The sequence below is a fragment of the Heteronotia binoei genome, chromosome 21 (assembly GCF_032191835.1).
Source record: "Heteronotia binoei isolate CCM8104 ecotype False Entrance Well chromosome 21, APGP_CSIRO_Hbin_v1, whole genome shotgun sequence".
Taxonomy (NCBI): Eukaryota; Metazoa; Chordata; class Lepidosauria; order Squamata; family Gekkonidae; genus Heteronotia; species Heteronotia binoei.
The window spans coordinates 142,934,677-142,958,721 of NC_083243.1; the positions used below are offsets into that span (position 1 = coordinate 142,934,677).

The 24,045-nt window shown below is 42.4% G+C and overlaps 1 protein-coding gene and 1 non-coding gene across 2 annotated transcripts in view; both read left to right on the forward strand.

Annotated features, from left to right (window-relative positions):
* The window catches only part of EIF4G2 (eukaryotic translation initiation factor 4 gamma 2), a 123,163-nt gene extending 114,454 nt beyond the window's left edge, over window positions 1-8,709 (forward strand). The window contains exons 11-27 of the mRNA XM_060262390.1: window positions 1,242-1,373; window positions 1,462-1,528; window positions 1,616-1,767; window positions 2,588-2,698; window positions 3,109-3,192; window positions 3,276-3,374; window positions 3,617-3,758; window positions 3,849-4,009; window positions 4,137-4,250; window positions 4,690-4,815; window positions 5,412-5,516; window positions 5,601-5,816; window positions 6,103-6,361; window positions 6,540-6,744; window positions 6,993-7,204; window positions 7,522-7,643; window positions 7,897-8,709. Of these exons, the coding sequence (XP_060118373.1) occupies window positions 1,242-1,373; window positions 1,462-1,528; window positions 1,616-1,767; window positions 2,588-2,698; window positions 3,109-3,192; window positions 3,276-3,374; window positions 3,617-3,758; window positions 3,849-4,009; window positions 4,137-4,250; window positions 4,690-4,815; window positions 5,412-5,516; window positions 5,601-5,816; window positions 6,103-6,361; window positions 6,540-6,744; window positions 6,993-7,204; window positions 7,522-7,643; window positions 7,897-7,962 (2,373 nt within the window). The 3' untranslated portion in view covers window positions 7,963-8,709. The remainder of the gene's footprint in view (window positions 1-1,241; window positions 1,374-1,461; window positions 1,529-1,615; window positions 1,768-2,587; window positions 2,699-3,108; window positions 3,193-3,275; window positions 3,375-3,616; window positions 3,759-3,848; window positions 4,010-4,136; window positions 4,251-4,689; window positions 4,816-5,411; window positions 5,517-5,600; window positions 5,817-6,102; window positions 6,362-6,539; window positions 6,745-6,992; window positions 7,205-7,521; window positions 7,644-7,896) is intronic.
* Window positions 4,290-4,465, forward strand: LOC132590356 (small nucleolar RNA SNORD97). Its single transcript, XR_009556696.1, has one exon. It is a non-coding gene; the product is annotated as a small nucleolar RNA SNORD97 (small nucleolar RNA).
* Window positions 8,710-24,045: the final 15,336 nt, after the last annotated feature.

Genomic DNA, 24,045 nt, shown 5'->3' on the forward strand with positions numbered 1-24,045 from the left:
AGGACTGAGATTTCTTAAATGTTATTGTGTCCTTGAATATTGAAGGGGAGGGATGATGACATTTTCCTAGTCTGTTAAAAACTGGATGAGTATAAGCTGCTACAGCAGTAGTGTGTGTTTGTGGTGGACTGCAGTGATGGTTGCACCAGCAGGGTTGCTGTTTTGTTTGTTTTGCTGTCAAGTTGCAACTGATTCATGGCAATCTCATAGGGCTTCCAAGGTAAGATGTTCAGAGGAGGTTTGACATTGCTTGCCTCTGGTCTTCCATCCAAAGACAACCTAGGGCTGACCCTGCTTAGCTTCCAAGATCTGATGAGATCAAGCTAGCCGGGGCTATCTAGATGAGGGCAGCAGATACTTTATATATATCAGCGTACAAGCAAAGTTGCTGAGCTCTAAAATAAACAATCCAGTGTTAAAATAGTTAGGTGATACTAATGATTGAAGAACTTTGCTTCTATGCACTGTTGTAATTACTTGCTGTGATCTTTAGTAATCACTTGATGTGGCCCCCTTTTTCTGATTGCCATAAATGTTAGATACATTGTTAAAGCTATTGAATGAAGATGGAGCAAGATTGAAAAGCTCATCTAAGCAGCATCTGTTAAAACATTTTTGCTTCTACAGAACATTAGTAGAATAGCAATAGAGCATATTTCCATATGTAGACTACCATTGTAACAGTGTTCAAGGGGAAATCATATGAAATGGGTGAGCCAGTTATTTTTTTTTTATTATTTTACAAAATGGATCTACTTGTTTGCATTAAGGGTGTTTTTACTTGCCATAGGCTGCCAGGCATTTACAATTCTGCAGCAGTGTCAGTACAAATTATTAGGATGTTGGATTTCAGTGAATACAGTGGGTTTGTGAAGGCTTTTGTAGGTTGTAAGTACTTAAGTGCAGAGATGCTAGGTCACTAGGGGAGATGCTAGGACACTGGGAGAGCATTTTCATTGCATGAAGATACTTTCAAGTTCAGTCCCCTATTTTAAAAGAATCTGGTAATAGGTGATGTGAAAGATTGCTGCCTGAGACTCTGGAGAGCTGCAGATTATTTGACTCAATATAAGGCAACTTCATGTGTTAGTGCATTCAAAAACAAAAGTAATGTTGGAAAGGAACATGGGAAGTTTCTGAGAACAAGCTTTGATCTCTGCTAATTAAGAAATGTGTGTTTGTCACAAAATATCAGCTAGATTTTGCTTCTTTTAATCATGTCTGCAAATTCTCTTGTTTAGATCGTAGACAAAGCCCTTGAAGAGCCAAAATATAGCTCGCTATATGCTCAACTATGTCTGCGACTGGCAGAAGATGCACCCAACTTTGATGGCCCATCAACAGAGAGTCATCCAGGACAGAAGCAAAGCACAGTGAGTGTGCAAGCCTTGCTCTAAAGCTACTATGATAATGAGTGCTGCAGAAAGGTACAGTTTTAATCAGTGGACTTCTTCCTCCTAGACATTCAGACGCCTCTTAATTTCTAAACTTCAAGATGAATTTGAAAACCGCACCAGAAATGTTGATAGTAAGGCTTTAATGTTTTTTAATAATTAAATTATAGCTAAATTTTATGTCATGCAAAGTAACAAGTGTTTGTTTTTCTTGTACATAGTCTATGATAAGCATGACGGCCCCCTCCTCCCCGAGGAGGAGGAACAGAGAGCCATTGCTAAGATCAAGATGCTGGGAAACATCAAATTCATTGGAGAACTTGGCAAGCTTGATCTTATTCATGAATCTATCCTTCATAAGTGCATCAAAACAGTAAGTAGTATTTTTGGCTTCATGTAAACTGCAAAACTACTTATTTTAAATAACTAAATCTCATTATTACTTCATAATAATTTAAGGTATAAGTTGATTCTGCCAGTGAAGATGGGTGCATGCACGAATTTATTACAGAAGGTTGCTTAGACCACTGGATCTCAAATTTCCTATTTTTAGAGATTCCTTTCTGCATAGGTATTCTTCGGCAGATGAGCCATTATGTGCACTGCAGAAGGGTCTAGTTCAAGTGTGGCCAAACTTGCTTAAGTTAAGAGCCACACAGAATAAATTTCAGATGTTTGAGGGCTGCAAGGCATGAAAGAAGGAAGGGAAATAGAGGAGGGGACAGGGAGGTGGAAAGAATTCAACTTCAAACGCCTTTTCCAAGTCAGCTGATGGGGCGGAGAAGGCTTCAAGAGCCACACAAATATGTGTGAAAGGGCCACATGTGGCTCCCACGCTGCATTTTGGCCACCCCTGGTCTAGTTCATGTTCCATGGTATACAGAGTTCAGACAATTCATTTGTCAGACTTCACTGTTTGTTGTTGTGTGTTTGAACTAAGCATACGCTCAACCATTCCATGACCAGAGATAACATCCAGAAAGATTGGTGATGGAGGACAATCTGCCTTTCAGAGATCCTTGCGGTTACTGGTAATTCTCCTAGAGAATGCTCTGGGAAGCATCTAAGGAAACTTTAAATACTAAAACCTGTAAACTAGTTAACTTTGAAAGGAATTAGAATAGTGAACTTCAGTAAATAAACTAAACAGCAACAAAGAAACATTTTGTTAATGAAAGTATGTCTTAATTCAGCTTTTGGAAAAGAAGAAGAGAGTCCAACTCAAAGATATGGGAGAGGATTTGGAGTGCCTCTGTCAGATAATGAGGACAGTAGGACCTAGACTAGATCATGCAAAAGCCAAGGTAAGTATGGTTAGAACTGAAAGTGGGCTTCACAGTTACAGGAGTCCTGTATCAGCGCAAGGGTGGAGAGTGTATATGAAAGAGGGAGTTGTGTACTTAAGATAGATGTTTTTCTCTTTTTTTATACTTGGGTGTCCTAAGGCAGTTTAAGGGCTTTTTTGTAAAGGAAAGGAATTATGAATGTTAAGTTAGTGTGTTTAAATCCTGTGTTTTACTAGTTGCTTCTGACTTTTATAGCAGGACTACAAACAAAGTGAGGAGCTAGAGCAAATGTTTCCGTCCTATTTAGCATTTTAAATAAAAGAACCCTGTTGAAATCCTTGCACAATTCTATATGGAGAAAATAGCATGCTTGTTTCCAAATCTTACGTGCTCTAAATCTTCCACCTGGGAATTTTATGTTTCCACAGTCCTTAATGGATCAGTACTTTGCCCGTATGCGCTCCTTGATGATGAGTAAGGAATTGCCGGCAAGGATTCGTTTCCTGCTGCAGGTAGGAACAAAAGCTACATGTTTTGTTGTGTCTTGTGTGCTAAATAGTGTCCCTGATCTTGATGTGCTATTTTGTGATTGAAGGATACTGTGGAGTTGAGAGAACACCATTGGGTTCCTCGTAAAGCTTTTCTTGACAATGGACCAAAGACTATCAATCAAATCCGTCAAGATGCAGTGAAAGTATGTATTTAATTGGGCAGATAAGTTGATTGTTTAAAATATTTATGCCCCTGCTGTCTGATTTTGGGCCTTCCATCGTAAGCAGATAAAAAACAATACAATATTTTAGCTTTTTGGTTCAATAATTGTGTGTCCAGAGGAAGGGGAGAAGGTGGTATGTTAAACCTTTTAATTGAGAAGTTCAGTACAGCTAAGATCAGCTGCTTTAACACAATATATACAATTTAACATTTGTTTTTAAGGATCTAGGAGTTTTTATTCCGCCTCCTATGTCTCAAGGGATGAGAAGTGACTTCTTTCTGGAGGGAACGTTTATGCCACCCAGGATGAAACTTGACAGGGACCCACTTGGAGGGCTTGCTGATATGTTTGGACAAATGCCTGGTAATTAATTTAATTTAGTAAGTGACAAGATACTGTCATTAGGTACTTAAAATAGCTGGGTTAAAACTATCTGGCTTGACTTTCAAACAGGTAGCGGAATTGGTACTGGTCCAGGAGTTATTCAAGATAGATTTTCACCCACCATGGGGCGACATCGGTCAAATCAACTTTTCAATGGCCATGGGGGACACCTCATGCCTCCTGCTCAATCCCAGTTTGGAGAACTAGGCAAATCCTTTTTGAAAAATCCAGTAAGTAATCTTGTTGAAAACAGAAGTTCTAGCCAGTCTTATGTTCCTTTACGTAGGCTCTTGGAAATAATGGTTTCTTTGATATTAAACCAACACTTTATCTTGATGCTTTCCCTCTTGAAAACAGGGACAAAGCCAGCTGTACCATAACCAGAATCAGGGGCTTCTATCCCAGCAACAAGGACAGTCCAAGGATATGCCACCACGGTTTTCTAAGAAAGGACAGCTTAATGCAGATGAGGTATGCCATTAACTCCAGACAGACTTGGCTCTAAACAGAATGCCCAATGATTATAACAAGACGCGTTATTATGAGGACAAGTTCTGGGACTCCTACTTTTCCTGATTTTTCCACTTCTTAGTCTCCCCCCCCCTTCCCTCCTTTTCTTCCTATTGCCCTTCCTTTCCCTGGAGTCACCAGCATCCTATGAACAAGATTATGAGATATGAGGGCAATAAAGTTCACTGAAAGAAGCAGTGGATGTAGTGCTTCATAGTTTCAGTTAACCTGTTGTGGGTGTAAAGTATTCTAATAAAATTATACTCATTATAAGTAATGACTTGTGTTGTTGCTGAAGCTTACCTAATAGCAATTATTGTGTGTAAAGTGTCACCCAGCTTCTGCAGCAGGTATTCATTGAAGAATTTTCATCTCATAATTCCATAAAATGTATTTGCAGATTAGCCTGAGGCCTGCTCAATCTTTCCTAATAAACAAAAACCAAGTGCCAAAGCTTCAGCCCCAGATAACTATGATTCCTCCCAGTGCACAGCCACCACGTACTCAAACACCACCTTTGGGACAGGTAAATATTTTACTAATTAAGCTGTTTGAATTCTATGTATTGTGGGTTTGGTTTTGGGATGGAATATGCAAACGCGCTAATGCTTTAAGCATAGAATCAGGAGCAATTTGCAGCTTACTCATTTACCTGAAAAATTAGACATACTGAATTCTCCTCTTAAGATTGCATACATCTGAAGTTGTTCTGTGTAAGAATTCAGGGAAATGCATATTTATAACAAGTCTGGAATCCTATAGAGATGCCTGGTAAGGCATTTGTACACAAGAACTTGGTGAGACAGGTAAATATACATAAGATCAGGTTGTTAGTTTTTTGTAGTTGAGTGGTGACATTCAAAGAAGAAATCAACCAGTGGGATTTTTGCTCATGATTTCAACATTATTGCTACTTTCATCCTTTAGTTTAGAGCGTTTCAAGTCTAGATACTTGCTCAAACTATTCCTAGGATATTCAACTGTTGAATGCTCACTGTATGAGGAATGTGTTTCTAACATATACTGAGTAATGAACCAAACTATAATTCCAAACTTTTGATACTTATAAATACTATATTTTCATGCCGTTTCATCTTCTAATGAAAACGATCGCCCTTCAAGCCACCTCAGCTTGGTCTCAAGACAAATCCACCACTTATCCAGGAGAAACCTGCAAAGACGATTAAGAAACCACCACCTTCTAAGGAAGAGTTGCTGAAATTAACTGTAAGTTCTGTTTGAGCTGTTACAAAACTAAAAACTGCAGAAGCCATGTATAATTCGTGATAAGCTACATTTTTCCTATTTCAGGAAACCGTTGTGACTGAGTACCTAAATAATGGAAATGCCAATGATGCTGTCAACAGTGTGAGAGAAATGAGAGCGCCAAAACACTTTCTTCCTGAGATGCTAAGCAAAATAATACTTCAGTCACTGGATCGATCAGATGAAGATAAAGAGAAAGCAAGTGCACTGATCAGTTTGCTTAAACAGGAAGGGATAGCCACTAGCGACAGCTTCATGCAGGTACTGTTCACGAATCTGTAATCATGGTTCAGTTTACTTTAAAGCGTGTTAGAATATGCTGAATCATGTAAAAACATCTGGATAGACAATCCTGTTTTTATGTTTCATTAAATTAGTATAGTGGAGCCAGGCCTTCTTACTGCAGTTTCAGAGTTTAGACTAATTTCTAGAATTGTTTCTTGCTTTTGGTTTAAGGACTCTCGAGAGCTATTTATAAGCATCTAATACAGTAAACACGTGGGTATATTTAATTGTCCTCTCTCTCTCTCTTTTTGCTGCTTCTCAGGCATTCCTAAATGTACTGGACCAGTGTCCGAAACTGGAGGTGGACATCCCTCTAGTAAAATCCTACCTAGCACAGTTTGCAGCCCGTGCCATAATTTCAGAACTAGTGAGCATTTCCGAACTAGCTCTACCATTGGAAAGTGGCACCCATTTCCCACTGTTCTTGCTTTGCCTTCAACAACTAGCTAAGCTACAGGACCGTGAATGGCTAACGGAACTCTTTCAAATTAGCAAAGTCAATATGCAGAAGATGCTGCCAGGTAAGAAAACAAAGTACTTATTAATTGGGTATAATTGGAACCTTCTTGCATATGTGAGTACATTTTTTAAAAATCTGAGAATTATAGCTTTAATTCAAACCATTAGGCAGGGAAGTCTTTTCTCCATGTAAGCTAAAGCAGGAATAATGCCCACTATTTATAAATTTTTCTGTTGCAGAGATTGACCAGAATAAGGACCGTATGCTGGAGATCTTGGAAGGGAAAGGACTTAGCTTCTTATTTCCACTTCTAAAACTGGAAAAGGAGCTCTTAAAGCAGATAAAGTTGGATCCATCCCCTCAAGCTATCTATAAATGGATTAAGGACAATATTTCACCAAAACTTCATGTAGATAAGGGATTTGTTAATATTTTGATGACCAGGTGAGATGTCTAACTTGCTTAGGTTTGTTGGAATAATATAAGCAGTTCTAAGTATTCCTTCTAGTAGCTGTGTTTGTGCATATATTGTTTTACAAAAGTCTGTTTCAATATTGAACTTAGTCCTGGATGTGTGATAGCATCCTCTTTTTCAGACTTGGGGTGTTACTTTTGTTTAGCAGGACAAATGTGTAGACATAAATAGTTCAGCTAAATCCATGCATCTGTTTAAGTTCCATCTCTTTTTTCAGTTTCTTGCAGTATATTTCTAGTGAAGTAAACCCACCTAATGATGAACCAGATTCTTCATCTGCTCCTTCTAAAGAGCAGCTGGAGCAAGAAAAACAGCTGCTTCTTTCATTTAAGCCAGTAATGCAGAAGTTCCTTCATGACCATGTTGATCTACAAGTGAGTGCTCTGTATGCGCTCCAAGTGCACTGCTATAACAACAACTTCCCAAAAGGTATGAATAAATCTGTGTATAATTCTCTCATCTCCTCCCCCCCGCCCTGTGCAGGGCAGTAGAAGATTAGATCAACATCACTTGAAGGAGGAGCAGAGTTAGAATCAAACAGGTTGATAGTAACTTTTTAAATACAGTCACTTCCATGTCTAAACAGAAGATTATGAGTGTTGGTGTGGGCAATGTTCTGTACTTTAGTTCTGAGGCTGAATAATATAAAAAGGGGTTTACAGTTCCTTAAGAAGAGGTGGCTTCTTACTTCCTTATTGCACTTACAGAAGTTCAGAATAAGACTACTGTACCTGTTTGTTTTTTAGGCATGTTACTGCGCTTCTTTGTTCATTTCTATGATATGGAAATCATTGAAGAAGAAGCTTTTCTGGCATGGAAAGAAGACATTACTCAAGAGTTTCCAGGGAAAGGCAAAGCTTTGTTCCAGGTAAAAGAAAAACAAAAATGCAGTCACTAACATGCTTTTAACAATTGTCCCAATACCCTGAACTCCTGAAGCAGTACAATTTCTATACTGTTTGTAAGTGTGTTTCAAGTACTTCAAAACAAATATCCATTGTAATTGATAAGAGCTTAAATTACATTTGAAGAATGACCTCTCATTTATCGTATGAATGTGGAATATATACTATTACTCACATCTTTTTATTCTTGATAACATTATAATGGTTTAATTGCAGGTAAACCAGTGGCTGACCTGGCTGGAAACTGCTGAGGAGGAAGAATCTGAAGAAGAAGCTGACTAAACCAGCCAAAGCCTTAAATTGTGCAAACATACTGTTGCTATGATGTAACTGCATTTGACCTAACCACTGCGAAAACTCATTCCGCTGTAATGTTTTCACAATATTTAAAGCAGCAGTAGGTCAGTAGGACTTGCTTCTGCATAAGGGTTTTTGTAGTATGTCTTAATCATAGTCTACCATAAAAATATTTTAGAGTATCTTTAATGTTTAGATAACAGTGTATTAGCAGCATGCAATAATTACATCATAAGTTCAGAAGCAGTCTGTGTAAGGATCTTCTTTGATGCCAGTTACCATAGGCTGTTTGTTAGAAAACTGAATAGCAACACTGAATACTGTAGAAATGCACTTTGCTCAGTGTAATACTTGAGTTGTTGCAATATTTGATTATCCATTTGGTTGTTACAGAGAATCCTTAACTGTAATCGATGGTGGTTGCCGTAATAGTATATTGCCTGTATTTCTACCTCTAGTAATGGGCTTTATGTGCTAGATTTTAATATCTTTGAGCCTGGGCAAGTGCACAAGTCTTTTAAAAAAACATGGTTTACTTGCACAAAAAATGATCAGTTTGAAGAGGTGGATAAATGCCCTTGGAAGTGGTCTTTGTGGGTGTGAAACAAAATGGTGAGAAACTGAATTGGTCCCCTATTATAGTATTGAAATTAAGTCTACTTAATTTATCAAAACATGTTCATGCCCTGATTTTATATACTTGTATCTATCAATAAACATTGTGATACTTGATTGTGTCTGCTTTGAAGTAGCTCTTTTGAAAGTGTGATAGTGTTTCGTTTCTTATTCCTTCAAGAAAAGGAAAGATCTTCATCATTGTCCCACATGTGGGTTTTCCGTCTGGAACGAAACCGACCTCGGAGAATTTGTATAGACAGATCTACTTTATGGTTGGAAGCTAAACCACAACAGATTTCGATATATTCCATTTGTGAATAATACCAAATGCAACACTGTGGTAAAGCTGCACTACTACAGTCCAAACTCTGCTTACGACCTGAGTTCGATCCTGACAGAAGCTGGGTTCAGGTAGCTGGCTCAAGGTTGACTCAACCTTCCATCCTTTCAAGGTTGGTAAAATGAGTACCCAGCTTGTTGGGGGGGGGAGTGTAGATGACTGGGGAAGGCAATGGCAAACCACCCTGTAAAAAGTCTGCTGTGACAACGTTGTGATGCAACGTCACCCCAGAGTCGGAAACGACTGGTGCTTGCACAGGGGACTACCTTTACCTTTTTACTTGTCTCAGAATCATGAATATTCTTTTAACCTACCTGTAAGCTTAATTATTCTTGACTTACCAGCTGTGCTCATGTGCTATGTGGTGTCCAGAGGCATCATCCTGATGAATGGAAAATAGATTGTAAGAACATACAAGGCAATTCTTTATTAGGTTAATCACAGTACTATACAACTCTTAGGCAGCAATAGAAATGTATGAATATTTTTTGTGTGTCTTCGGATAAATTCACCTGCACCCATTTCTGCACCACCACCCCCTTCTGTGCCCTCAAGGCTATCAGTTGGTCTCCATAAGGCAGAATAACCAGTCTCAATAAAGTGAAATGTAAAAATCTGATCATTCAGGTCTTGGCAGCTATTCAGAGTGGTGTGCTTGAGTACAACTTTATTCTAATTATAGTCCACCTTCCTCACTGAGACTTACACACTGAGACTTACGCATTACACAGTGTTAAGTCAACATCAACACACTAGGATAGCCAATAAACATTGCAATAGAGTTTGGATTGCAGAAATCTGATACAATTCTGAAACAAAGTAAACATTTAAACATGACATTAATGATGTAAAAACTACCTCTAGGATCATACTTAAAGCAACAGACTGAACATGCCACAATTCCCTATCCCTTAACCAAAGCATTTTTCTTAACCATTTTGTCACGGAGCAGTCCTGTTAGCTGTATGGTAAAGCCCTCCTGAATAACTGAGTTTTTCATAGTTTGCAGAGTGCCAGGAGAGTAGGATCCTTCCTAGCCTTATCAAACAGGCCATTCCTTAAAGAGGGCTACAGCAGAATGTGTGTAGTGTTGATTTTGCCCTTTTCCTTGGTGGCATGGACATAAGGCCTGCTCAGATGAGTAAACCTGCTGTGGCAAAGCATAGGAAGAAAAGGCTGTCTAGCACATAGGAGGGACTAGTACCATAAAGGGCTTTGCAGCCAATACCTTGAAGTGAACTCAGTAAATAGCAATCAAGTGACTAAAATGGAAGTAATGTTCATGCTCTACCTAGCTCCTGGTAACAGCTGTATTGCATTCCACCCAAATGGAGGCTCCTTTATTAAATGTTAAGCAGCTGGCTTCAAGCAATTGGGGATGGTTTCCAGTTGAATTTGCCTGATGCTTTCCCCTCACAATCTCAGATGTGAAATATGTTTTATTTAATGTGAACTAAAAGCTGCATTGAAAGGAAAGTTATTAAGGTTCTTGTGATACTTTCTATAACTGCATCAGGCAATCTTAATGTTACTCAGGAGTGTGGTTTGACAGTTTTGTAGATTTACCCTACCCTTTCCATAAAAACTTTAGATGGAGTTATAACACTTTTTCTTAGTAGTTGGATGTTTCGTTTTTAAGAATTGTGCTACTGAGTCTGTAGCAGGCCTGCCCCACCCCCAACACACATGCCCTTGTCTTTGCCTATTTGAGGAATAGTACACTTTACTGTGGATTAGAGATCCAGGAGGCCTGGCTGGCCAAGGCTGTTCTTGGGTTTTTTCACCATAGTAATGAGGTAGGCTAGATCATGGCTTGAAAATACAAGTATTTATTTCTTTTTTATACATCCTATGTCAACATAAAGCAGAGCAAAGCAAACAACATTATGAACAAGGTGGGTCAAAATAAAATACAAAGGGAAAGGATGGGAAAGGAAACAACACATTTAGCATAACATCTATAGTCATTTCTAAGAATGCAACATCTCATTTTCTGCAACAAATTCTCATCAAGATAACCATAATGTCTGTAAACATACAAATGTATTTGGGGGGGGGGGGGAGTTAAGCCACCTGGTGGTTGCTTTTTCTATTGAGAGTAAATTCACACACAAAAGTTACACTGAACAGATAACGGCAGGAAAGTAAAGCTTTAAAGTAAATCAGTTGATTATAAAACTGACCCAAAGAAATAAAAAAATCCATAGGAGCAACAGAGTAAACTTTGTGAGACTTGTTCAGGCTGTATGTTACATTAAACAAGAATAAGTGAGGCCAGGTTTGGATGAATGACAGAAAAGTTCCACTGTGGGCCACAATTTGGTTTAATGACTATTTAAGAAGTAATTTCAGAAAATGTATTTTTCATTACTTTGGCTGTATGAAATAGGACCATGTGTGTGAGATAGGGTCACTCATGCTACCAGTTTGTACAAGGTCCCCAAAATTATGCTTGGGCCCTGCAGCCCTCAATATACATTGTGGTGCAATCCCACCCATCTGTTTTTTATGGTAGTAGCTAAACTATCCAAGTCCCTCAAAAGTGAAGGTGGGTGAATATGGTATTGTATCTGTTGTTTTTGTTCTGCTTTGATTCAGAGATGTGGGATAGAATTGCCATCAATTTGCCCTACCTTTTGCAGCTACTCTGCCTTGTGGCATAAAAAGGTTAAGGTCGTCCCCCTGTGCAAGCACTGAGTCATTACCGACCCATGGGGTGATATCACATCACAACATTTTCTTGGCAGACTTTTTACGAGGAAGGAGTTATTGGAAGAATGAAAGCCTTGTTGCTACCAGTGTCCTTGAGAAGAAATAAAGAGAGAGAAAGAAGAGCAAAACTGAGAATGAAATGAGGGATCGAGGGAGGGGTTTCAGACAAACTTGCAATGTGGGGGGATTAGGGTAGGGCAAGAATTATGGAAAAGAGAAAAGGGATAACATGGAAGTGCAGAGAGACCTGTGAGTGGGGAAACATGAGGTTACAAATGGAAGTTCAGATATATGATACTGCAGATAGAAGAGTATAGGTGCTATGGGGTGTAGGGAGAAAGGTTTAAAAAATGACAGTGCTGTGAGTACAGAGTGAAAAAGAATTAAAGTAAAAACACAAAACATACACCATTATACCCCACTTTCCCCCCAATGGAGAACAAAAACAGCTTACATCATTCTCCCTATGAGGCAGAGGCCATCTCTGGGGGTTATTCCCATCCATCCTTAAGGGAGGCAGGAAATACTTTTTTCTACTTCCTGTTGATACCTTTGGAATGACCCGCCCTTCAGTTCTTTTTCTGCCTCTACAGGGAGAGCAGCTTAGATCAGGCCTTGCCTTTATCTAACTCTTAAACTCTAGGTTTTTCTTACATATTTTCCCTCATAACTACCTTTATATACTTGTTTTAACTCCTTCACTGTTCTGCCTTATATTCTAACTGATTTTGGTGAAGACTAACAAATAAAATCTGCTGCATTCTCCCTCGCAGGAGAATGTTCCTCCATGTTCTGTGTTTCCTTTCTATATCTTACCACTTTTCTCCTTTGCCTTCCTCTCCCTCTCTCTTCAGAGGCCTACAGAGGATCGATACTTTTTTGCACTTTTGAAGTGCTGCATAATAATTTTTCTCTCACCAAACGGTGGAGGCGGAACACTCAGAGGCTTTTCTGACTGACAAGGAGTCAGAGCTGTGATACCTGCATACCTTTTAGGCGGGGCCGACATGCCTTCATGGCTTGTTCATGCTGTCCATCTCAGTGGAGCCCAGCAGTCAGCAACACTGGCAGCCAGATGACAGGCCAAGAAGTGCCATCTACTTTCAGGTGGGGCCAACATGCCTTCGTGGCTTGTTTGTGCTATCCAACTCCTGCTTTGCTGGTAGAGCATGCTAGTCCTTCAGGGCTGTCAGTAGCTGGTGGCGGCCATTTTGGAGGCTCGGAGTCTGCATCTACTCCATTCCCTCCACATCAACTGGCCCTGGCAATGACTGACAGTGACAGAGGTGCCTGTTCAGCATACCAGACAGAGCAGAGTCCACAGCCGCCTTCCTCAGTGGTAAAGTACCTAATTCTGGGAGTTTCTTTATTCCACATTGGGGTGATGTGAACCTTCTGCAGAAATATGCAAGAGGGGATGGCTTCTTTCTGCCATAAGATGGCACTTGTTTCATAGGGCTCTGATCAACCTCCTCAAATTTCTCAGCCCCTCCTGCCCTGGGGCAGGCACCCAGGTAGGCTGTTACCCATACAAAGAGATGGAGAAGCCCTGAAGCAGAATCTAGGTTCTCTGTGCCTGACGACTGGGGGGGGGGGGATTCCTATCAAAGAGGAGGAAGAAACCCAGGTGGCATTCTTAACAAAGGCTATAGCAGCCCTTGCATTTCATGCTTACCTTCCACATGCATAGGAGCTTAAGGCTTCTTGTAGGAAGGTTATGGCCACGAGTACTAATGAGCTTTCCCTTTCATACTGTGGCTGAATATTTGAATGTCACCTCAGGGTGGAATGGGGCAAACCTGACTCAAATGTACAGCACATGGCTGGACTGGCGGAGGGGAATGGTCCTTCCATCCCAAGATCTTCAACCTCATTCGCCAACACCTAGGATGTCTTTTCCTAAACCCATTTGCATCAAGCATGAATCATCAACTTCCTTGCTTTTTTCATGGGGTATTACTGCATGAAGGTGGAGGCAATCGACGTTCTCACGTCTTCCTGCCCCAGGACTCCTCTTTGCTTCCGGCTGCTTCTACTCATTCCTAAGACGATTTGCAGGATTCGGGAACAGGCGGCTAAGGTCATACTGGTGGCCTGTCATAGGGCTCGACATTCTTGGCTCTTGGCGATTACAGAGATCTGCTCTCCTCTGTCTATTCCAGTCTCTCCAGACATGCTTAATCAGAGCCTGATCTGGTGCCCCCAGCAAGACTGCCTTCATTTTCCCACTGGAGATTGAGTGCAAAACACTCTTCTAGAGTAACAGACACTATCCAAGAGCCAATCACATTCACAACACTATCTGGACAGCTTTTGTGAGATGGTGCAAACAAAACCAGATTGAACTGTTGGCACCCTTCACTGTTTTTCTATGTTAGCTTTTCTCCAGGATGGTCTGACATTAGGTCTAAAGTCCTCCATTATCCACAGTCAGATTGCTGCCCTTACCACAGCGCTTCCTGTTTATGGAGGATACAAGCTGCCCAAATATCATGTCCTGTGTTTTCCTGTAAAACGCTATGCTCTAGGCACCTCCTCCAGTATATCGCTATCCTATTTGGAGGTTACGGTATTGTCTGCCCTTGCAAAGTCTCCCTTTGAGCCTTTTTAGGGAAATTGGTCTGTAGTGGGTACTCAAGATGACTCTCTTTTTAATTGTAACCTCAGCTCATAGTCTCGGAGATTAGTGCCTTATCTGTAAAATCAAACCTTTTATTCTTCACACAGATAAGGTAGCGCTCAGGGCTGAGCCAACTTTTTTTGCCTTAAGTTTCTTTGAATTTTCACAGATCACAAGAGATCTATCCCACATTTTGCCTACAGTCCAAGCATCCCAAGGAATTTGTGTGGCATATCCTGGATGTCCACAGAGTGCTTAATATCTACATTTCAAGGACAGACTCCATCAGGAAAACAGACAGCTGCTTCAGCAACATATCATCCTCCAGGTCTGGAGGATGAATGTCCAAGACTTCCATTAGCTTAGTTCTCAAGGCTTGTGATATGCAGCCTACAAGGCTTCTAGCCTGGAGACACCTACCAGAATTATGGCACATTCCTTGTGTAGTTCATCCACCAATGCAGCCCTGCTTAATAGATCATTTGCAGAAAAAGCTTGTAAAGCTACTGCATGTTTTTCCATTTCCACTTTTGTTTGTCATTACAAGCTGAATTATTTGGAAGAAGAGTTTTGCAGCACACCACGATAACAGTCGATGATGATGACCCACCCATCTAAGGGACACTGCTCTGGGAGGTCCCACAGAGAAGGCCTCCACCTCATAGGGAGAATGACCATTGGTACTTACTGTGAAGGGTCCTTCTCCTCTGAGGTCAGGAGGGCATCTTGGCCCTCCCATCATCATAGACATTCCTGTTTCTGTGTGCTGTTCTCTTCTTTTTGCCTTTCTATCCTGTATCTCACTGGCTACTGTTATGTGGCCATTAAAGCTCTTGTTTAGTATGTTTTCTTTAACAGAGTATTACTTGAATTATGGTTACTGCTTTCGGAGTCCCAGAACTGAAGGGTGGGTCATTCCGAAGGCACCAACAGGAAGTAGAAAAAAGTATTTCCTGCCTCCCTGAAGGATGAATGGGAATAACCCACAGAGATGGCCTCCTGACCTTAAAGGAGAAGGACCCTTCACGGTAAGTACCAATGGTCATTCTCCTCTCCATTTTATTCTTCCAGTCCAAGCATTTTACCCTTCCAATAATTCTGTAAGACATATTAGGCTGAGAGTACACAACTGGTCCAAGGTCACCCAGCAAGCATCCGCAAGTGTGGCCATTCGCACCTGGATCTCCTATCCAGATCTCAGTCCAACACTCTTAACAGCTAGATCCAAGTGGGCAGCCGTGTTGGTCTGAAGCAGTTGAACAAAGCAGAAGTCAAGTTTCACCTTTGTCATGATCAGATGGGGGTTCCACCTGACACTGCCACCACTCTGGAATTAGGGTCCCTTGGGAAGGCCCAGAGTCCCCTCCCAAGCCCTTCAGATCCCTTGCTTTGGCCAAGAAAATAGCCGTGTAGACCAGGCAGAGTAACAAAGAACAACAAAAAGGTTTATTTTAAATAGTAAAGGGGAAAATCAGTAAATAGGAAGTGAACAGATAGGATGCTTTGAAAACTATAGTAATGTAGGTGAAGGAAAATAAACATAAAGTCCCTAACACAACTAAACTTAACTGTTTCTAGTCTATTAGGCCCCAGGCCTCGACCTACTCGCTCTTTCCCTCAGAGTGAGGGTCTTCCTCCTAAACAGCAGCCATCCTTCCTGCTTGACCTCTCAGGAGGCAAGAACAGTGTCTGTCTCCTGAAAGAGCTTTTAAACAGTTCTCCTCAGAGCCTGCTTGGACATTGATTGGCTAAAACCAGCGCCAAGCACTCTGAGGATTATAGGCTGTCTCTTTCTACTGAGGCACAGGCTCCCTAGGCCCACTAGGCCTCTGTCTCAGCACAGCACAGATCATAACCTTTAAGAAGATGATGATGATATTGGATTTATATCCCGCACTCCACTCCGAAGAGTCTCAGAGCGGCTCACAATCTCCTTTACCTTCCCCCCCCCACAACAGACACCCTGTGAGAATTGGAGAGGGCTCTCACAGCAGCTGCCCTTTCAAGGACAACCTCTACCAGAGCTCTGGCTGACCCAAGGCCATGCTAGCAGGTGCAGGTGGAGGAGTGGGGAATCAAACCGGGTTCTCCCAGATAAGAGTCCACACACTTAACCACTACACCAAACTGACTCTCTTCAGACATCTGAAGAAGTGTGCTTTTAGCACATGAAAGCTTACGTTCTGAATAAAACTTTGTTGTTCTTAAAGGCACAACTTGATTCCTGCTTTGTTCAATTCTTAACAGCTATTCAGCATCAGCAGCAACCATAATAATGTGACTTTGTGGAGTTAGTGAAAATGTATTAAATGACCTTCAGAGGGATTTGAGTTACACACTTCTACTCTAGAATAAGGCCCACTACTTGAATATAACACCTTATCTAATTTCTTTAGGATGTTAGAAATTATTTCTAGTTTATGTCTACTCCTTTTAGGAATTTGTGTAGAATTGTGTATTATTTTAAAAGCTTCTTTGTCTTACTCAGTCTTCTTAATTATAAAACATTCTCTGAACCATAAGGTGTAAAAAAAATGTATTTAACATATTTCACCACATAACTTTTTTAAAATCACTTTTTGTATTGAGAGATCCTCTCCTGCTCCCTGAAGCAAAACGTCAGTGTCTAGAAACCTAAAGGACTTAGTAAGATATTATTCCAGAAGTTTAAAAGTTCTTTGTCCATTAAAAACAAACTTTATGAGAAAACTGCAGATACACACCTGGACAACACCTGAACTGTACTATATATCAAGGTTTATAGAACTGCATGGTACTGCACTTAGTATCTCATCAATGAATTGCATTAGCTTTTATTTTCTCTCCCACTACTTTTCATTATCAACATCAACTGGAAACCAAAAATATTCAACAATTTTCTTGCCTCTTCTAGTTGGCATGTTCTCTTGTAGTTCAACAGGACAAAATCTGCATGTCTGAGCATGTCCAGGGTTTGAACTGGGTGCAATGATCTTATACAAAACCCTACAAGGGGGGCGGGAAGACAGCCACATGAATTTGAAATTAATACAAAAGGCCAATTTAAAGGTAGTCTGTACCACAGTTCCTCCACTGCATTGTTTTATTTGCTAATACACAGTACACACATATGATTAGCACAAGATCTAATTGAAGATGTTTCAATTATGCTAGATAGCCATCCCTCATGGGCTGTTGCTCACTGGTAGGGGGCATCTGCTTGGCTTTCAGAAGGTCCTAATTTCAATCCCCAGCATCTCCTGTTTAAAAGGACCATGCAGTAGGTGATGTGAAAGACCCCTATCAAAGACCCTAGAGCAGGAGTGTCATTGGACGGGGGGCTTTGTCCATGGGCCCACGGTGACTGTCAGCAGTCCTGTTTCATAGAGCTAGTATGAATAACAGAGAGTCAGGATATACGTAGTTGTTCATATATAGTGAGTAATTTCTTTGGCAGATAATCGAACCAGATGGCTGTACTCATTGCCAGATTTATCTGGATGTGATGGCAGCAGACCCGTTAAGCGCAGATGTGCCCCCCTGGGGAAGAGTAGAAGCGTCTTATTGTTGCAGCCGTAGGAGCACCTGGGTGGGAAGCGCTAACCATCCCCTACCACTAACATCTATCTCTCCATATTCTATCACCTTAGATGTTTTCCTTAGCCAGCCTTTCATACTAGTAGTGTGCATGAACAGAAAAGTTCATATTGCAGAAAAGATATTGCAAGGGTAGTAAATAGTTCAGTACCCTTTATCCAGATATCCTTTTTGCCATAACCCGCACCCCAATCCTTCTATTGTATATGACCATGGTTACCAGGTCCCCCCTGGCCACTGTCAGGGCATGCAGGGTATGATTGCCAGATCCAGGTTTGGAAACTCCTGGAGATTTGGGGATGGAGCTTGAGAAGACAGGGACCTCAGTGGGGTTCAATACCATAGAGTGCACCCTCCAAAGCATCCATTTTTTTCAGGGGAACTCATCTCTGTAGTGTGGAGATTAATGGTAATTCCAGGAGACCCCCAATCCTACCTGAAGGCTGGTGTGCCTATGACTGAGGCAAGCCTAGGTTTAATAGACTTCTATCATGTCTATTTGACCTTTCAGCAGGCCCAGGCAGGGGGCTGCAGTTGGCTTCCACCCCACATGGCAGAGGACCATGCAGAGGCTGTCATCTGTGTATGGCCCAGTGTCTTGCCACTCCACAGTCAGTCCCTCAGCAGGTGGGCTGGAGGATAGGTGCATGGGGCAGCAGGCAGGATGCCCAATACTAGGACCTGTCCCTCTGCTGTGCCACTGCTCTTTTGTCTGTAGTGATACATAAATAAGCTGTGACCATGTCTCCCCAAAGATGGTTTGTGTATGATCATTCCTTCTAGTGCCTCTCTCTATACCCTCCTTGATCCTGCAAATCAATGTTGTAAACTGAGGCAAATATGACAGAAATGACAAGGAACTCAGTTTGTGGCAAGCGGAAAAAAGGGGAGGAGCAATCAGGGGTTTGTGGACCCATTGTTGCATTAATATGGAAGGGGAAGGAGGTAGAAAGTGTTATTCAGTTGCAGCTGACTTATGGTGACAACATAAGGTTTTCAATGCAAGAGACATTAAGAGTGGGGTTGCTGTTGTCTTGCCTCTGCATAGCAATCCTGGACTTCCTTGGTAGTCTTCCATCCAAATACTAGCCTGGGCCATCTAGACTGCAGGGGTGAGGAAGTAATCTAAAATAGCATGCAGTCGATGTATAAATAAACCAGTTTTGGGAGGGATTGTACAAAAGCTTGTTCATGTGTTCTTTGAAATCTCTTCTATCACTTTTGATTCTTCACAGCATTTGCCCTCATTCTTGATCAATTTCTCCTTCAAAGTGTAATATTCTTCCTGAACTGAGTGGGAACTAAAAGCACAAGCTTTTTATTAGATGGCATTTAGTGTTCCTAAAATCCTGTCATCATTCACTATTCCCTGAATTTTTACACAGAAGCCAATTTTTCTGCCATTTGAGAGGGGCAGGAAAGAAAGAATCAAGTAATCCTCAATTTGTACTCTCACACAAGAAAAGCAGACAAGAAGACACTTTATTCTTGGCATATCCTGCTTTGAGCCAGAACATATGATAGAAAACATATTTAATTTATTACCTGCCAGCTTCTTTCAACAGATATTTCACTATGAAAAGTGAGGTAAAGAGATGTCTGAGATGATTTTTTAAAAAATCCTACCTGTCAGTGCTTTTTGCTTTTTCTTCATTTTCAGCAGCAGGGAACGAAAAGCAAACCTGCTCTCCTTCCTGGAATACATTAAAACACAAGATAGGGAGCTGTGTTCATCTACCTGTAGCAGTAGAAAAGAGCAAGAGTCCAGTCACATCTTAAAGACTAACAAAATTTGGGGCAGGTTGCGAGCTTTTGTGAATCACTGCTCACTTTCTCCAGATACAGCTAGAATATGAGTCCACCTGTTTTTATATCTTGAAGAGTGAAGTGATTTCAGATGCCGAATGATAATAGCAGATGAACAACAATAGTAGGTGAATGACAGAAGCAGGCATGATTGGATTAGGTGCAATATGCAGAGGGGCAGCATGCTATATTTACAGGAAAATTGTTTCCTGAGGCTGTGCTGAGTGACTGCCCCAAAAATAAAGATTTAGGAGAACTTTTTAATGGCTGTCTTGAGTTGCACTCTAGGCTTAAATATTATTTGATGACTCTTTTATTATATGATAGGAAATTTATTTGGGTAGTGTTAATTGTTGCTAAATTAGTGTAAATTAGGAGGAAGCAAGGACTGAATTAAATCAAGGTGAGGTAACATTTTCTTGAGAAACCCATTGTCTTATCTCTGCTTGGATTTATGATGAAAGTGTGAGGTTTGTCACTTCTCCAGTGGTCCCAGTAGTGGGTCAGTCCTGACTTATGGAAATGTAGCTCCTCCTCTCTATAGGCAAGGCCAGCAAACAAGTTCCTTCCAGGAGGGGAGGTGCTGTTCCCCTTAACTTTCAGTTTTGCTTGGCCCTGCCTCCAGAGCAGGATGTGCCAGCTGAGCTCGTCAACTCAACTTAAAAAAAAAAAAAGACCACAACAGAAGCGGCGAGGAAAGGGACAGAGCAGCTTACCCTCCCCTCTTCTCTCGACACCCAAAGCCTCCTGGAGTCCGGGAGAAGCTGGGGGACCCAGGAACGTGGCGGCAGTTTCCCCACACCTTCCTGAGTGCGGAGGCGAAGGCATACTGGCTCCAATATGTCATCCAACGGCACAGCTGAGCCGCGGGTAAACGAAACAGCGGGGAGCGAAGAATGTGGCGGCAAGAAGTGGAGACGGCAGGCGAACGGGGCAGAGACAGCGGCACGCGCATTGGTGGCCCCACAGGCACCCAGAGCCTCGGTCCGGACCTGGCAGTGCACACAGGGCGGACAGAACGGCGACGAACTCCTCCTCATCGATGGAACAGGTAGGGTCCCAGAACGACCCATGGATGGGGGGGTCTTGGTGGAGGAGGAAGTTCAAGCTATGGGGGGAAAGTGGGAGTCTGCCTGTACAAGGATGCCTGGGGGAAGACTTAATGAACACTGGGTGTTCCCTTCCTCTTGCCTGCTTAACTGAGCCTCAGGGGACCCTAGTCTAGGTTTTCCATAGCGAAGATAGCACACAGGCACCCTAGTCCAGAGGCTGATCACTTCCCTAAAGGAAGACCAGGCAGAGAGGAGGTCCAGAGAAAGAAAGGGAGTCCCACAGCCCAGTAGCAAGGTATGAACAGGGTGTGGAAGGGGAAGGAAAATGTAGGCGGGAAAGGCGGCCATTTTGTGTCTTCTCTCTTTACAGTACTCCCTGTGAAATTCAACATGGCTACCCCATCTGAATTTTCCAAGGCCAAGGACACAGATACCTGACTTGTCTGACTCTCCCTCTCAAGAGGACCAGACGGAAAGCCCAGTAGTGGACTTATCTGGAACAGAGGCCAAGGTAAATCTCTTTGCCTGGATTCAACAGATAGTAAAAAAAGAAGTACAGTCTAGCAAGGAGGATCCTAGTCAGATCCCCAAGCTGAAGTCTAAAAAATGCACAAAAAGGACTAAACATCTGGTGGAGGAGGAAGTTGGGACTACCCTTCACAGAGAAAGAAGGGACGTATAGACGTGGAAAGTTTTCAAGCTTCTGCGCTGGGAGAAGACTCTGAGGACTCAGAACTATCTTCCTCAAAGGACGAAGGGGAGCTTTCTGAGGCAGAGGTAGAGATAATCCAATCACCTCAGAATAGGCTGTTTCCCCCTGACATTTATTCACATCTCTTCCCAAAAATTATCAGAGCCTTAGAACTGAATTATGACCCTAAACTTAAAGAGGAAGAGGAAACAGATTTCCCAGTGGAGTCAGAGAAAACTATTTCTAAGGTCAGATCCAAGCCACAACTGGTACCACTGCCAGCAGGGTTTTTCTCCATAATGAAGGCAGAATGGGAACATCCAGCCAAGCCAAAGGCAACCCATTCAGTATTTTCCAAGTTTTACACTCTCTTTCCAGAGGCCATGAAATGGCTCAAGCTGCCCAGAGTGGACGATCCAGTTAACAGCCTCGCCTCCTCTTCCATTCTGCCACTGGATGCTGATGGCACACCAAAGGACCCCATGGATAAAAGGATTGAACAAGCCCTACGAAGGGATTTTGAAGCTTCAGCCAACTCTGTGCAAGCGTCAGTGTCGGCTTCTTTGGCTGTCAGAGCCATTTATTTGTAGGCTTCATAATTAGCCAAGGTGGAACAAGACTTGCCCAAGGAAGTTAAAGATGAGCTAAAGAAGATTGCACTGTCTGCTGCCTTTGCGGCGGATGCTACTCTGGACGCTATGCAACAATCCGCTAGAGCCATAGCCTCAAGTGTGATGGCGCGACGGAACACTTGGCTGCGAAATTGGGACGCAGACCCGTCCGCAAGAGCCAAAGTAGCAGCGGTACCTTTTACAGGTGATCTACTCTTCAGACAAGGCCTAGAGTGCTACCTGGTGGAGGACAAGGATAAGGTTTTCTCATCCAAAAAACGGGACAGAGATAAGAGAAGTTTCCAGCCCTTTCGGGATCAAAGGAGGGACTCCAAGTCAAAGTACTCCAGATCCTATAGGGGGAAATGGCAACAGAAGCCCCGCAGTTCCAGATCTTCATCCTTCAATACCAAAGGGCAGTCCTCCAAAGATCCGAGGAAAGGCAATGCCACCTGACTATGCCCGGAACAGCTCCCCAGGGTTTATAGGGGGCCATCTCCAACACTTTGCCGAAGTGTGGAGACAGACTGTAACAGACAGATGGGTGGTGGAAACGGTGTCCAAGGGCTACAGTATAGAATTCAGGACAATTCCACGGGACAGATTCCTGGAAGTTCTCAGGAACAAGTCCCCTCAAAAACATCAGCTTCTACTTTCAGCCATCCTCCATCTCGATATAGGGGCTATAGAACTGGTGCCAGAGGAGGAGAGGACCCAGGGTGTCTACTCAATCTTCTTCATTGTCCCAAAAAAGAATGGGGATGTGAGAGCAATCTTAGACCTGAAATGGCTCAACAGAAAGGTGAAGACAAAGAAGATCTTCTTTGTGGTCTCTGTGCAGTCCCACACATGGGTTTTCCCGCTGGAACGAACCCGACCTCGGAGAATTCAAAGCTAGCCTTAAGCGTTATTTTTGGCGCTCACTTCCTCCCGCTCTGGGGAGCAGGCATCCACTGCGCATGCCTAGAGCGAGGGGAAGGCGCTCCACCCACCAGTTTCTTTCCGACCGCCGCCTGGGATAGTCCTTCCTCGCTGCGTCTCCTCTCATCTAGCCTACCTCACTCGTTTGTTCCTGCGTTACCGATCACCTATTTCTCTCAGTTTCTCCTCTTTTCGACCTTCTCTTCTATCCGGTATTGTGTGTATATATATATATATATATATATATATATATATATATAAAGATATATATCTTGCTCCCTCTGTCGTCTTCTTCCTTTTCCCTCCTTCCCCCCCCCCCTTACCCCCGGGCGTATGGAAGGAAAAGAAGTTAAAATCACTTTTAAAAAGTGTACCCGTTGCGGGACTAAAATCCCTTCACCTCAAACCTCCAATACGGCAACTTTATCCTACCTGGAGCCTATCTCTAGTGCTCAGCCAGTTGATGAAGCCTCCCTTTGAGTCGATGGCGTCCATCCCTCTGCACCTTCTATCGTGGAAAACAGCTTTGCTGGTGGCACTTACTTCTGGGAAAAGAGCCAGCAACATTTGTGCCTTTCGATCGGATCCACCCTACACTGTCTTCCATCATGACAGAGTGGTTCTACGGCCGGACCCAAAGTTCCTACCCAAGATAGTGTCACCCTTCCATCTGCAAAGGGCAACTACCTTGCCATCTTTCTTCCAGAATCCCACTGATTCAGGACAACGTTCTCTCCACAATCTCGATATACGTCGGGCCCTTGCGTTCTATTTGGACAGAACTGCTGCCTTTCGCAGGGACCCAAGATTGTTTGTTTCCTATGGGACTCATAAGAAGGGACAGAAACTCTCCATTCAGAGACTCTCAAAATGGCTGGTTGAGGCTATATCACTGTGCTACCAGTTAGCTAAACAACCAGTTCCAGAACATTTGAAGGCCCACTCTACTAGGGCACTATCCACATCTTCTGCCTTTGCAAGGGGCGTGCCCATTGAAGACATCTGTGCAGCTGCAGTATGGTCTTCTTCATCCACCTTCGCCACGCATTATGCCATAGACGTGCATGCAAGGCGGGATGCGTCCCTCGGGCAAGCCATACTACGTTCCATCTTCAACTGAG